Genomic DNA, 15,989 nt, shown 5'->3' with positions numbered 1-15,989 from the left:
CGGACGGTTTAATAGCAAATGTAATATTAATAACACACAACAACCAAACAGTGTGAAGTCGATCGTTCTCATAAATATAATTAAGAAGCCTAATCACAAATTAATTTTCTGTATTCCAAGAAAACTTGCCCAGGAACGCCCACTTCGACTTAAACCAATCATGTCCAAGGAAGTTCTACGTCTGTACGTCAACTTGTCAAAATTTCCCGCGAACCAGTGTAGTTGTGTGTGCATAACGAAGTCAACGATAAGTCCAACATGGAAAGGGAGATCTTATACAGACTTGCGTCGAAAATGGGGATAACATCTCCTAGGATACGAGGGTGAGTATTCAAGTAAAGATTGTGACTGTTTTTTTAAAGTATGATTAAGCAACGAAGACTTAGTTTAAAATGATCTATTGTTAGCAAGTGAGCTAGTCGTAAGCATGGGTGCATCTTTGCCTTAGTTTTTTAAAACCAGTTGGTTTTCATGTGAAAACTATACGAGGATACAAATGAATGCAAGAGTTGATCATTCCCGATACAACAACGTAAATGTGTTTTGTTTTGTTGCCTTGGATATTGCAGTCGAGCAGAGGAGTACATGCGGTTATCTCAGGTAAAATGCACGGGCCTTGGCAATAGTACGGCCACTGGCAAAGCAGTCATATGTCTAGAGCTTGCAGCAACATCTTTGAAGTTTCCCTTAGACAAGGTAGGTCCATTATTTATGAATTTGTGATTACCTGTCTCAGTCTTCAGATACTGAATACAGAAGTAGATGTCGTTTACAATTAATGGTGTCTGTTTTTAAAAGGAATATGCAATCAAATTATCTGGGCTGAATAAGAAGTTGTATCAAAGCAATCTCAGATCTATGGAGGCCATGCTCGGACTCAACACAAACCTGGGCCTCAGAGACCTGGCTGTCCAGTATGGGTGCATGGAGGCAGTGAAAGTTGCTGGTCAGATACTTCAGCGGTGAGAATGAATAGTTGGTTAATAAAGTAGGCCTGAATACAATACATTCCCCTTGTGTTTGGGTGTTGCTGAAACGTTTTGAAGATGTTGCAGATGTTGTTGACATCTAACTTTACCATCTTCAGATATGAGGAGAGTCTACCTGCCGCTCAACAACAGGATCTAGATCTGGCAAAACCCCTTTTCACAACTGCTGCATTGTTCACAGCATGCAAGTAAGGGCAACACATAATTTACAATAGTCTATTACTGTAAATTAGGTATTAATTAGTATAATGGATTAATATAAACTGGAATGAAAATTGAGTGTGACTCTGTGAAGGGGATGTTTTGCTGCACTCACCAACTACAGCTAAAACCACTATAGCAGGTAGACCGAGCACTTGGAATAACCTTCAGATGATGCGTTCATATTGTCTCACAGGTGCATGAAAATCAAAGTTGACAGGAAGCTGGCGGCCTCATCTGGAGTGAAGAAAGGGATCTTTGATCGGCTTTGTACTCAAATGAGCACCATAGGACAGAAAGTCTGTAGTAAGTACTGCTTGCTTCTATATATATCCTTTCCTCTGCTGTATATAGTAAAGCAACATGAGGACAATATGTATTGAAAACAACATAAAATCATAAAAGGACTCACTGTCAGCACACTGCAGCTCTGTGATGATCCTGGATCATTTGGCCTTGATCCATGCACAGCTTTTTTAGTAATTGCCAAAACTACAGCCAGCTCGCTAAATAATAGAAAAATGAAAAGGATTCCATGTAGTATATTGTCATATTTTAGAGGGCCCTGACAAAAAATCCTAGAAAAATGACAACTGAGAATATGACTACTGTTGAGCTACTGTTGTTAGGATGGAGGGCAACTCCCAGGATGAGGGGACCTTAAACGATCTGACGAACAAGTTGGCATTAACAAATATAAAGCATAAGTCAGATGGTCAAAGATACATTTGAACACATTAGTGTGTTGAATGGGGCAGATTCCTGTTTTGCAGCACCAAGTGTTGGAATGACTTGACATCTGCTGTAACCATATCGGTAAGCTTGATTTATTCAAGTTTCTATTACCTGGTTAACAATTAGATCAAATTTCTTTTTGCTCTCCGTTGACAGTTCAGCCAACTGAAGTGCAGAAAATCTCATAGTAATCACATAAACAAACAGCTGGTTAGCGCTTGCAATATACACCTGGCCTTTATGTTAGCTATTTAACCCAGCACATGCTGTAAGGGCAGCAAGACATAGCAAAGATGCTTCATAGTCTACTGTGTGGAAATATAACGGTGCCAAATGTCCTCATTGGTAAATGGCATGTTGAAATGCAAGAGCTGAATAAAAACATATAGGAATAACAACACTTGAATTATTCTGCATTGCAATTTGACACAAATTGAAAAGAAAAAAAACACAGCATTTATGATGCTTGATGTTTTTGGCACAGCAATAAAAATGCTTCAACTTTTCTGCACTGAATTGCAAAATAAGGAAGACGTATTTTAACAACCCATTTTTTTTGGAACTGTATATTATGAGGGTGAATGTTTTTTTGTATTGAATAGTTTTCAGTCAAATGTACACCGCCCAAATGAATTGCCTTAAAAAAAATTCTAGCATGTTCTTACTATTATTTGTTTTGTTTTTTTGTCTGTCCCATTGCAGTGCCAAAACATAACAAACCATACATGCTGTGGAATTGTATTAAAAAAAACGAAGTGTTATTGATATTTTCTTTTATTCAGTTCTTGTATTTCACACTTAAAGGGATAGTTCGGTTTTTAAGACATGAAGTTGTATGGCATCTACATCACCAGTGTAATGCAATCCACGCTGACTTACCTCCGACAGCGTCCTGTGAGCAGAGGTCTCGTCCAGTTTTGGTCAAACCGAAAGTAGTCCGGCAGGTTTCTAGACCCAGGAAAATAAAACGTTTCTCTTCCCAAAACATTATGTGTTCAAAAGAGTGATATATTTGCATCCCAAAACCGTTGTAGTGGAAAAAGTCACACTTCGTTATCACTTGGCCCTATTTTCAATACGCTCGATAATGCAATCTCACAGCTAAAGAGTCTACCTCTTTGATTCGCGAAAGTTTGATTCACCAAAGTTGCCTGAGAGAAACGTCCATCACAGGAAAACGATGAAAACTGAGACAACATTTGATAAAATTGACATAAAGCATCGTTTTCCTGTGATGGACGTTTCTCTCAGGCAACTTTGGTGAATCAAACTTTCGCGAATCAACTTTCGCGAATCAAACAGGTAGAGAATCTAGCTGTGAGATTGCATTATCGAGCGTATTGAAAATAGGGCCAAGTGATAACGAGGTGTGACTTTTTCCACTACAACGGTTTTGGGGTGCAAATATATCACTCTTTTGAACACATAATGTTTTGGGAAGAGAAACGTTTTATTTTCCTGGGTCTAGAAACCTGCCGAACTACTTTCGGTTTGACCAAAACTGGACGAGAACTCTGCTCACAGGACGCTGTCGGAGGTAAGTCAGCGTGGATTGCATTACACTGGTGATGTAGATGCCATACAACTTCATGTCTTAAAAACCGAACTATCCCTTTAACATTCCTTAAAAGGCTAGTAATAAATGGAATAACTGCAAGCTAATAAAATGTCTGGGTGAGGTTCATATTCATCCAGCAGAATATTTCTTCAGGCAAGAGTGGCCAGTGATGAGGAGCAAGTAAATCATCTCATGTGTCATGTTCATGTTGCAACTCCTCAGCCATTTGCTTCAGGAAGTTGTTATGAAATGTTCTGCTACATTAGTGTGACACTTTGTGTCATGAGGGGCTTGTTTATCAACTAACCAACTGTATAAAAAGTGCAGCCAGATGGTGGCAGTCTACCAGTCCATGACTGTACCCTACCAGTCTACCAGTCCACGACTTTGCCCTTCCAGTTGCATACATTCACAGGATCTACAACACACTTAATAATCCCTTTAAATTGTTGTCAAAATATTCAAACTTAAACTATGGCTTATTGACAGCAGTATCCAAAGTGTTCATTGCTTGGAACTGCTTAATTGAGCTTGAAGCCATGTGTATATAAAAGAGTGTACAACTGTTGGAATACTGGCTCCATTCAGTCGGTGGTCGTTTGTAGACGATATGTGTTATTCTATTTTGTTTGGCATATTGGACTGCGGTGAAGTCATTAGGATCTGCAAAAATTGAGGTGTTCCTCCTGTGCCTAAATGGGATTATCCAGAAATTTCCGATGGCTCACATGTTTGTAGAAACCACTGCTGATCTGAACCTGCAGGTGAAGCAGCTTGTTTAAAGGAGCCAGTGAAAAAGGGACAGAAAAGACAGAAGACACTAGCAGAGGGCCTTGAACAGAAGGAAGAAGGTAAGAGGAATTCACTTTTTTCTTTGTGTTTGAAGACGTTTTTATGAAATCACTGGACTTTTGAAGGTGTTTCAGTGTTTATTCAAACGCCGTCACCGGTTGTAAAGGTTTGAAAGGAAAATGACTGGCAAAATACACACAAAGAAGTCACATGATCAGAACATGACATGAGATATTAGTTACCCGACTACTTGAGATGTCACTGAAGTGTGCTTGAAGATGGTGTTTCCCACAACTGTCAGTGGTGCCCCTTAGTTGAGTTTCCCCAGTATAGGTCTCTGTACACCTTACTGCACCAGACCACATATACAATGTTGCTCTTAACATGTTTGGGAATCCAGTCTTTGGATGGACCAGATGCTGTCTTTTTGTGTTCATCAGTTTAAAATTCACAGAGATGTGTGCTTGGAGAAAACCTTTAGGATCTTCTCAGAAACTCCAGCTATATGACAACATGGTTTCTTCAGATATAACAATCCATTTTTTTCCTGGATTGTCTAGACTTCTTTTTTGTGTTTTTGTTTGTGTTTTAATGAATAGCCACAACATGTCAGTACCTCTTTGGCCTCAGCATATGTGGATAGAGTCTCATCCTGATATTGCAAAGTGCAGATCCTGCCAGTTCATGTACCTGTAGGTGGTGAGGGTTGGTGTGGGTGGGCCTCCAGTATCTAGAGTCTAGAAATGGAACTTTTGTTCTCCTCTCTGGTGGGCTTAATGTTTTTATCCGCTGAATTAACGTGATCCGTAAAAGGGACTATTTCACGGCTCACCATTTTCGGCCACGTGTCATCCACGTACCTGAGCCAGTGGCTTAGGGGCAACAACCTTCAGTGCTTCCTCCATGAAGAGGTTGGCCACAATGGGAGACACTGGAGAGCCCATGGCACAGCCATGCTTCTGTCGGTAAAACACATCTTTGTATTTGTAAGTGTGTGGTGTTCAGGCACAACTAACAATGAGCACAGCTGGTTGGGATTAAGTTGTGTCCTGTCACGTACTGTGTGGTCATAGATCAGTCTCTCCCTGGCAATGTCGACAGCCAGTTGGTACACACGTAAACCGTTTTGCATCATCCTCTCGGCTGATTCTAGGGAAATTTGTAGGGAAATTTCCATGCACTGCTCAGTATTGCCAAAGAGGGGGGAAGTAGTTACTTGGTATTTTGTTGTGTTTATAAGAATCAGAATCATGTTTATTGGCCAAGTACATTTTCACATGCAAGGGATTTGACTCTGGGTTTAGTGGCTCTCAATGTACTTACACTGAAAATATACAGTATAACACAACAGTTCAGGATTAAATAAATAAATATAATATAATAATTTGTAGTCAACTGTTCATTAGAGAGATGGCAAGAAGGAAGAAACTGTTCCTTGTATATGTGACTTGTATATGGAACGTCCAAAGGGGACACTGTCTTAATGCATTTTGTTTACCATATATAGAGGATTTAGTTTTCCCAGGATAAAGATGGTGATATAAACTGCGATCTAGCACTTGTTGGTTGTTTTCACAATTATACTACTATAACAACTAGTTATCTGTTTCTTGTATTTACTACTGGGATCATACCTGAACATTTCATGTGTTATCTTGACCCTGAGGAGTGTTTTTACCTTAGAATGGTAGTCCTTGGTTATTTCCCTTTTTCAGCTGTCCCCAGCTTATGATGCGCGTTTAAAACTGTACCGCGGCGCTTTATGGACAAACCAGCAAACATAACATGGTACTGTACATGATGTACCGTGTTTTACTGCTTTTCCTGTTAATATCAGTTTGACTGATAAGTCGTAAATTACTCTTTATATAAAATACGGCCATCTGGACAGAAAGTTATCTAACAGGTAGAGTTAAAGTGCTGCATGGACACAGAAAAATACTGCGACGCTTTCATCGATTCAGACCCACTGTTGGAAGGTTGTCAAACCCTTTTCCACTCCCCGCTAACGGTGGGTGTCCACGGGACGACACATCATGTCGCTCTAATTGGGATAGAATGGAAGCGTCTTGTTGCCTGCCGACAACGGCTGAGGAAAAAGTCGGCTCTCCTGGCTGCTGAAAGTTGGGGATTTTTTAACTCTATGCAAATGAAGGCGACTTGCTGCCTGCTGAGAGCCAATTAGTTCGGCGTGTGGGTGATTTGAAAGTCAGCGTAGCTCATAGGGGCGGGAGTAATCAAACATTTCTAAACAAGATGGCGGACATCGGGACTCATTTACCGGGACATATTTTTTGTGAATAAAGGTTATCTACACGACTTGTATACGTCTAATCGTCTCGGTTTGTTGTTTATATGCTACACGAATGCTGTGAGGTCAAACAGAATATTGTAGGTCTTAAATCAAGCTCTAATTAAGCTCTCAACTATTAGTTAGCTTGCCGCTAAAAACCCATTGAAAAGCCATTAATAATAATAATTAGTTTTATATAGCGCCTTTCAAGTAACCCAAGGTCGCTAGCTAGCTGCTAAATATGTTACAATACCATGTTTTCGTGATTGAACTGGCTGATATACAGTACTGTGCAAAAGTTTTAGGCAGGTGTGAAAAAATGCTACGAGCTAAGAATGCTTTGAAAAATGTAAACAATAAATGTTTATTTTGTATCCATTTACATGGTAAGACTGAGCACAGCAACAAGACACAACATAGTTATACTGCATCAGCAGGGTCTCTCCCAGACAAAGATTTCAAAGCAGACAGGGGTTTCAAAATGTGCAGCTCAAACACTTTTGAAGAAGACGTTGAGGATCGTAGACGCAGTGGTCAGCCAAGGAAACTTAATGCAGCTGATGAAAAACACATCAAGCTTATTTACCTTCGAAATCGGAAGATTTCAAGCAGTGGCATCAGCTCAGAACTGGAAGAAACCAGTGGTACGCAGTTACAGACATTTACTGTCTGGGGAAGTCTGGCCAGAAGTGGTCTTCATGGAATAGTTGCAGCCAAAAAGCTCTACCCCGACAAGGGAACAAGGCCAAGTGACTGAACTAAGCACGAAAACATAGAAACTGGGGTGCAGAAACATGGCAGAAGGTGCTCTGGACTGATGAGTCAAAATTAGAAATATTTGGCTGTAGAAGAAGGCAGTTTGTTCGCCGAAGGGCTGGAGAGAGGTACAATAATGAGAGTCTGCAGGCAACAGTGAATCTTGGTAGAGGTTCCTTTCCAGTTTGGGGCTGCATTTCTGCAAGTGGAGTTGGAGATTTGGTCAGGATGAATGGTGTCTTCAATGCTGAGAAATACAGGCAGATACTAATCCATCATGCAATACCATCAGGGAGGCGTATGATTGGCACCAAATGTATTCTGCAGTAGGAACATAACCCCAAACATACAGCCAATGTCATTAACAACTATCTTCAGCTTAAAGAAGAACAGAAAGTCCTGCAAGTGATGGTATGACCCCCACGGAGCCCTGATCTCTACATCATCGAGTCTGTCTGGGTTTACATGAAGAGACAGAAGAATTTTAGGAAGCCTACAGCCACAGAAGATCTGTGGTTAGTTCTCCAAAATGTTTGGAACAATTTACCAGCCGAGTCCTTCAAAAACTGTGCGCAAGTGTATCTGGAAAAATAGATGCTTTTTTGAAGGCAAAGGGTGGTCACACCAAATATTGATTTAATTTAGAATTTTCTTCTGTTCCTTCACTGCATTTTGTTAATTTATGAAGAATTGATGAAAATAAACTGTTAACACTTCCATTTTTGAAAGCATTCTTAGTTTACAGCATTTTTTCACACCTGCCTAAAACTTTTGCACAGTACTGTATATGGTTTGGATAGAATAAATTCACAAATTACAAATTAAAGTAATCAGCGCAACATCTTAACTGAACTCTGAACTATTACTGTTAGCTTGTCGCGAAAACTTTAACCGAAAACCCTTTGGAGCAAATAGTGGCTAGCTAGCGAGTTGCTAATACGTTTCATATACTTGAACATTTGCTACAGCCAAACTGAATTTTCTGACCACGCCCCCCAGGCAACTAGTCGCATGGCGACTAACGCAAGACATATCTATCGTGGACACCCACCGTAATTGGTTTCAGGGAGAAAACCTTTCGGAACTTCTCAGATCTCCAGCTATATGACAACATGGTTTCTTCAGACATAACAATCCATTTTCCTGGATTGTCTAGACTTCTTTTTGTGTTTTGTTTGTGTTTTAATGAATAGACACAACATTTTAGTACCTCTCTGGCCTCAGCATATGTGGGTACAGTCTCAGTCTCGGCCTGATATTGCAAAGTGCAGATCACTCACAGTTCATGTACCTGTGGGTGGTGAGGGTGAGCCTCCAGTATCTAGAGTCTAGAAATGGAACTTTGTTCTCCCTTATCTCCTCTCTGGTGGACTAAATGTTTTAATCCACTAAATTAACGTGATCCGTAAAAGGGACTATTTCACGGCTCTCCATTTTCAGCCACGTGTCATCCACGTACCTGAGCCAGCGGCTTGGGACAACAATCTTCAGCGCTTTCCTCTCTACTTCCTCCATGTAGAGGTTGGAGACACTGGAGAGCTCATGGCACAGCCATGCTTCTGTCGGTAAAACACATCTTTGTATTTGTAAGTGTGTGGTGTTCAGGCACAGTTCTAACAATGAGCACAGCTGGTTGGGATTGAGTCGTGTCCGGTCACATATTGTGTGGTCATAGATCAGTCTCTCCCTGGCAATGTCGACAGCCAGTTGGTACACACGTAAACCGCTACGTGTCATCCTCTCGGCTGATTCTAGGGAAATTTGTACGGAGTTTTTCATGCGCTGCTCAGTATTGCCAAGATGGGGGGACGAAGTTACTTGTTATTTTGTAGTGTGTATGTGACAGTCGGTTCAACGTCCAAGTGGGACACTGTCTTAAAGGCACAATATGCAACAATTATGCTTCAGGATTAGGGTTAGGATAAGCAGTTTAGCCTTAAAATAACAGCTTAAAAAAAATTGGGGCGCTACAATGACTTTTAATATGGAGAATTGCGCCCGTGCCAATGGCATAGCAGGGTCGATAGGCATATAACTGCCTTCTGTAGTTTTGCCTGCCGATGCCCGCCGACCTGACTTTGATTACCTTCTGCCGATCTAGTAAGTAGCTTATTTGCCGTCTTGCTTAGTCTTGTGTTGCACATGATTGATGTTTGACTGTGTAAGGACAGTCGTTGAGTAATTAGTTTGTCATAATGTCAAAGTCAGCACATTTCAAGAGATTTCGTTAGTTTTAGCTGCTAGCATACCTTTAGCGAATAGCTATTAATCCTTAATGCACCTTTAATGCATTTTGTTTATCCATATATAGAGGATGTGGTTTCCCCTGGATAAAGATGATGATATAAACTGCGATCTTGCACTTGTTGGTTGTTTCCACAATGATTGTAAACAATTTTGTATTTGTTTCTTGTATTTGCTACTGGGAACATACCTGAACATTTCATGTGTTATCTTGACCCTGAGGAGGACGAACACGGCAACAGAGTGAAGTGGGGAGGGAGAGGATGGAGGGGCTGGTTTGGAAAGGCCCTATCTTCTCTGGCAAGCACACCTCAGTGACATGTCAAGTAGTTATGGGACCTTAAAATCTTATGTCGTGTGTTGATCAATTGACTTCTGATTTTTTTTTTGCCAGTGATACTTCCTCTCACACCTTTGCGACTGATGATGGTGTTGATGAACTTTTTTTTTTTTTTTTTAATAGTCCAATGATCTTTAAGAAATGTTTTTTAAACATTTTATTACTTGGATTTCTTTAAAATGAACTTTCATAGACAGATGTCTTCACTTTTCCACACTCTTAGTGGTCTGCCAGATGTTTTTGTCCCAATGGGGGCCAAGTCATTTTGGAAGGGAAGGGAAGGGAAGGGAAGTGAAGGGTTCGGCACTATGATAGACAGGTAGTGGTATTTTGCTGTGGTGCTCAGTGCAGCTGATGCATTGTGGTAGATGTCAGCTCAGTCTGCTCTTTTTCTCCCATCCAGAAGCGGAGGTCTTGCCAACGTCACCTAAGCAACGGAAGGAAGGAGAGTCGGAGGAGAGCGTGAAAGAGGATTATGAAGAATGGAAGAGAAAAATCTTAGAAAATGCGCTTAAGTCAAAGCAAGCAAATGCTTCAGAAACAAGTTCTAATTGATCTTCTCAGACTTTGTTTTTTGTTTATTTATTTGACTGTGTTCATATTTGCCTATGACAAGTATGAGAGGACTTATCATTTACCCTGCCCCCTTGTGGCTCAACATGAACATTGTGGATTGACAACATGAATTTTTCTTAGTGTTTTAATCTTTTAAATGTACACTAATTCCACCAATTCAACAGATGTTTTGTTATTCTGGCAATACATTTTTTTAGGTTCCAGGTGAAGACTGTTGATGCTGGCAAGATTGGATTTTGATGTATTCACCTCCCTCTTTATTTAACCTACCATTTCATCCTGTCAATCAATAATCAATAATTTAAAATTGTTTATCTCTGCATTGAGTGTCAATAATGAAGCTTCCATCATCCCAGTATCCAACAGCTGTTTTTCTGTGCCAAATGAATGATCTCCTGTGATGTCTGAAAGTCATGATATTAGGGTGAAACCAGCGCAAATACCAAATGGGTCTTCAAAGACACATTTCTTTTTCTTTTTTTAAATAAAGAGCCATTTTGCACTTCAGAGTTTCTGTTTATACTTGATGCAATGCCAAATAAAAATAGTTCTTAGCATTAATGTCAGGAAAGTGCCAGAATATTAACAACTCAACAGCATGTTATGTATTACTCACTGTGTTCATTGCTGAAGATACAGCTAATTTAGAGAAAATAAATCCAGCTGGTAAAATCTTGAACATATTTTCAGGAAGAAAATAAAACATACTTGAATGTTTTATGTGTCCTTTCAAACTCAGAAGAAGAGACGAGTGGGAGATGTTTTTTCATGTAATGTTTAATTGGCCGCTAAGATAGACCTGCTGCAAATATAGTTCTAGGAAAAGTTACAATGAAAAGGAAGATATCTGCAGAATATATTCAAAATGGTGAAAGTGGATTAAAAAAAACAGACTGAAAATGTCTAGTAAATGTATGTATACTAAATCATATTTCTACTGAACCTAAAGGAAGAGGTGTGCAGGTTTTAAGTGCATTTCTTTCAAATATTGAATGCATTTACAGTAGATTCCTATACAACTTATTTTGATGTGAATAGCTTCAGGTAATCTATTTGAAGGTGAAACATCTCAAAATACTTTAGTATGCAGGGGTAAATCTGCATGAGTCCCTTGTAATTACCCATTGACTAGAAAAGTAGGAAACCTTCACAGAAGGAAAAATTGTTCACCCACACACTGCCATCTAACTGCATTGTGATGCCCTACCATACATTAACAGAGTTGATGGAAGACAGAAATGTGAGGGTAAACATTGCACTGCATTCCAAACATGGTACATGAATGTCGACGTGGAGAGACTTCCTCTTTTATGCCCACCTACTCAGAAGACTACCAGGTAGTCATTTGAGGACTAAAGTAGCACTATACAATTACCACATGTGGCACCCCATAATCAAATCTGACCTGTCAGGCACAGTGTAGTCACCCTGCAAATCAGTGAACTGTACAGTAAAAAAGGGATTGAAATAATACACTTTACAGTCAGTGTCCGCTTGTGCTTGCTGCATACTGGAGCCTCAGTGCAGTAATGTCCGCTTTATCTGGCCAGATTGCACATGGAAAAGCAAACACTTTCCTACGTCAGACAAAGCCACGCTGCGGCTTTGTGTTCCCGTTTTTCTCTCAGTGCCACGTGGCAGAGCCGGTGCTATGCAGGGTTGGTCGATTGGTTCATGTTAAACTTCCTGAAACGGTTGGCAGCTGCGACCACATAGAAGTGTTTCTGTATACAAAATAAATAAATAATAGAAAACATTTTTATGAAACAAAAAATTGGCCTAGGGGGCCTGCCATGAAAAGTTTGCTTAGGATAATAGCCTCTGCTAAATGACTAAATGTAAATGTTACAGGCCACACCACTGAACACACAATGGTATCCCTATATAACTGGCCTCTCACCTTCCATCTTTGATGGGCAGCCAGGTATCGCTGCAGATGGAGCTGGGACTTGAGGCGGACACACCGTATCTTGGCTTTCTCCGCCAGGTCATTCAGCCAGCTGTGCTTCAAACACCCCGACGCACTGATGCGTCCGCTGTCAAAGGGAGAACACCACAGAGAGAAACAAAATGCTTCAAGAAACAGGTTTGTGTACCGGTAATGGAACCCCGTGATGCAAATCCATCAGACAATAGGGCTTGAACATCAAATCAAGTGAATGTATAAGAGTTAATACTGCAGCACACAAATCCTAATGCAGGTTCAAAATGATCCACGCAGTAGACAGGGCACTTGACATCAAGGAAATCTCAAAGTAGGCTAGCTGATCTAGTTTGAGGCTGATGAATTGCACCAAGCAACAAATTGAACCATAAAGGATGCAGAGAAGAAACAGGACAGGGGTCACTAAAAGACAAAGCAGTCGCATCAAGAATGCTTCAGAGCGACCACCTCAGCAGTAGCCTACCATGAGCCTTATAACTGTACCCTGTCTGTGCTTTGGCATTTTGTGGGCTTACAATGGCATCTATTTATGCCACCTGTTCCATTTCATCATCATCCGCAGCTAAACACAGAGTGTCCAGATGCGTCGTGTGTGCTACATCAGTGAGAGGCCAGCCTTCTCCCTATGATTAGTCATGCTCCAGGGGGCTGGGGAGGTTGCATGCAGGGCAAAGAGGTTTATGTTGGTGCCTCTGTTCAGCGTAAGATTAGCTGATCATTAACGGCGTCTCCGTCTCTAAGTGTTTTTTGTTTGAGGCAAAAGCAGGCCTCAGTGTACACATCACGTGTGCCCCCGCAGTGCCACCTGTCATGCTAGTCTGCTATTATCTCTTGCCAACGGAGCACTAGAGCTAGGAATGGGAGGAGATACCTGTCTACGCATGCAGATGATCAAAGCTCTTTTCCCGTAATGACTGCATTAGATGAGCTTGGCTCATGTGTAAACTAAAACCAAAGGTTACAATGTGAGAGTGGAAAAGAGGAATTGGTTGTGTCTTTGATATGGGGGACATAAAAAAGATAGAAAGCCAAGTCGATAAATGAGAGGACAGTGTTCTTTAAACAGCAAATAAAGTGACATGGACATCCTCAATGGTTTTTAGCTGTGGGGTACAGACTAGTGTGGGGTACCATTTGGCCGGAACAAGCAGTCTGGAGACGAAGTCTTTAGCCTCCTCTGACACGTTCTCAAAGGCCTCCGAATCAAAGTCCCAGTTTGCATGCAGGATGTTGTTCATGGTCTCTGCGTCGTTATCCCCCAAGAACGGGGACAGGCCACTTAGACTGCAACACAACAGTAAAACAGCATCAGCATTATGTGTAAAAGCCAACGCAGAAAAGGAAGTAGCTTCGGTATCATAGGATATTGTGCGTAGACACTGTACCCCTCAGCCTTTAAATCAAGCCTCTGTTGGTTGTGCCACATACTTGTGAAATTGCAACACAATCCATAAACACCCCCCGCGCACATGCACATGATTATAGTGGCTGGAAATAGAGGAGAATAATTGAATTAGCACATTGGAGCTCAAGGGTTGTGTTGGGTATTGGGAACAGCCAGCAGCATGAAATGGTACCAGGCAGGCACACATTCTGGGTATGGGCGAGCCCTCCCAAAGCTCCTTCAACAGCTGTGAGGTTATTAGCATTAATTAAATCAGTGTGGCTCCCCTGAGACTACCACAAGGAAGAGATGGAGATGGAGGGAGAGGGATAAACAGCCTAGACGGAGGAGTGTGGTGGAATGGAGGGGCTGTTGGTGGTGCCGAGAAGGACAAACTGGCCAGAGAACAATCATGGTTTGTTTCTGGACTGAAAGGCCAAATTAGTAGGAATTAAATCCTGTTTTCAAAGAGCCATATGGCTGAGAATACTGCCCTTTGGTGGCTGAATCACTGAATAGTCTGTGCTAAGCTATTTAGACACGCCTGACCTACAGCTTTTATGGCCTACCTATTTGCTTTCCACTGAGCTTCTTAATGAGCTGAGTCATTTGACTATGAGTTTTAACCGATGTCCAGCAAGGAAGTGCTCACACTTTAAAGGGCTTCTTACTAGCACAAGCTCTTCTGACAGCTGTGAGGCGAAATGTGTGGATCGAACCAAATGCGCTCAGTGCTGTCCAAATGCTAATATCTGTCATATTTTGACACATTGAAATGAATACTGGCAACTCACATGGCATGCTTTTCATTGGTATGAATGATATTGCCATGGTAACCCACTCACAGCATGTAAGTGATGACTCCAACACTCCACATGTCTGTAGGGAAGGAGACAAAGTCGTAGTTGACCACTTCTGGTGCCAGGAACTCAGGAGTGCCAAAGTTGACCTTCAGTTTCTCCCTGGGCCTATATCTGGAGAAGCAAATGGACAGAAATGACATTCATGTAGATTATAAAGCATCTTTTTAAGCCCCTATGCTATTTCACAGGAATGTCACTGTCAAAATGAGCAGAGCTTAAAAACTGTGTCATTCATGCTCTCAACTACCCCCTACCAGAGGAGCTGCGACAGTAACCATGGCTACAAGATTATAGTTGGAGGAGGATAACAAAAACTGGAGCGACCAACAGAACAAAATGAAAATCCCCTCCAAGAAAGCAATGCAATCTAATGTAATGTGCCATACAAACAAGTTAAGGCAATACAGCATCACGTGTCACTTCCTCTTACTTCCTGGCCAGGCCAAAGTCAATGATCTTGATCTGGTTTCCTGTGTTGGTCACACATAGAATATTTTCCGGCTGAAACACAAATGTGCAAACTCTGTCAGACTCTAGTAAAACATGATGCACATTTTATTAGAGAGACTTTCTGGTTTCACAAAAGCATAACCTTTAAAACACCAGAATGTTTAGAGTTTGTGACATGCAATAAATGTTCCCAGTGCTTAGTGGTTTACCTTGAGGTCTAAATGGAGTATGTACTGCTGATGAAGGTACTGGACTCCTTCACAAATCTGCCTTGTGAAAACAATTGCATCCAGCTCTGTCAGCTGGTAGTTGTCATCAACAATGCGGTTGAAAAGTTCACCTCCCTCCACACTAGTTATACACACACAATGCACACAGAAAGAGCGGCAGACAGAGAAAGAGAGAAAATAAGTTTCCAAGGTGTAGTTGGCATATTAAAGTTAGGCTTAATTTAACCAGTTTAGATGAAGTTACAAAGTGGCCAACTTCCTGCTGCTTTCTTTTGTTGCGTGCCATAAATGTGCAATGAGTTGTGGTAAACCTTCCCACACTAATCTGGTTTCGTAATCTCATTTTTTTGGTTCTTTGCCATATTCCGCAAATGTTTGTCAACATTGTTGAGGTAAAGTATGTCATGTCCACATTATTAGCTTTCAAAATCTCTCTGGCATATTTCGTTAATGTTCTTGAACATTGTTGAGTAATGGATGTCATGTCCACATTATGAGGTGACTTGCTCATGACAGAACATTAGTCATAAGTTCATATATTGCAGTGTTGTAGTACTTTTGCGTGGTAAAACATTGGCAGTGATGTGGATAAAAAGAACCTGTAGCCTGAGAGACAGTAGCGGGGATATATTC

At 41.0% G+C, this 15,989-nt stretch overlaps 2 protein-coding genes across 2 annotated transcripts in view; one reads left to right on the top strand and one right to left on the bottom strand.

Moving 5' to 3' along the window:
• Positions 1–258: 258 nt before the first annotated feature.
• orc6 (origin recognition complex, subunit 6) lies at positions 259–10,463 on the top strand (the record flags this gene model as incomplete). The annotated part of the gene is made up of 7 exons (XM_080843977.1): positions 259–323; positions 570–696; positions 799–962; positions 1,088–1,177; positions 1,387–1,496; positions 4,248–4,334; positions 10,312–10,463. The coding sequence occupies 7 exons, from the start codon at positions 259–261 to the stop codon at positions 10,461–10,463; spliced, it is 795 nt and encodes a 264-aa protein (XP_080700103.1).
• A 941-nt stretch (positions 10,464–11,404) lies between these two features.
• The window catches only part of mylk3 (myosin light chain kinase 3), a gene marked incomplete at its 5' end in the record, with an annotated part of 15,123 nt that continues 10,538 nt past the window's right edge, over positions 11,405–15,989 (bottom strand). Inside the window, 6 exons of the mRNA XM_080843645.1 lie at positions 11,405–12,208; positions 12,385–12,520; positions 13,561–13,713; positions 14,659–14,787; positions 15,107–15,177; positions 15,336–15,477. Coding sequence (XP_080699771.1) covers positions 12,134–12,208; positions 12,385–12,520; positions 13,561–13,713; positions 14,659–14,787; positions 15,107–15,177; positions 15,336–15,477 — 706 coding nt within the window. The 3' untranslated portion in view covers positions 11,405–12,133. The remainder of the gene's footprint in view (positions 12,209–12,384; positions 12,521–13,560; positions 13,714–14,658; positions 14,788–15,106; positions 15,178–15,335; positions 15,478–15,989) is intronic.

The sequence above is a fragment of the Sprattus sprattus genome, assembly GCF_963457725.1.
Source record: "Sprattus sprattus genome assembly, chromosome: 8".
In the NCBI taxonomy this organism is placed as follows: domain Eukaryota; kingdom Metazoa; phylum Chordata; class Actinopteri; order Clupeiformes; family Clupeidae; genus Sprattus; species Sprattus sprattus.
This window is presented reverse-complemented; position numbering and strand designations above follow the sequence as displayed.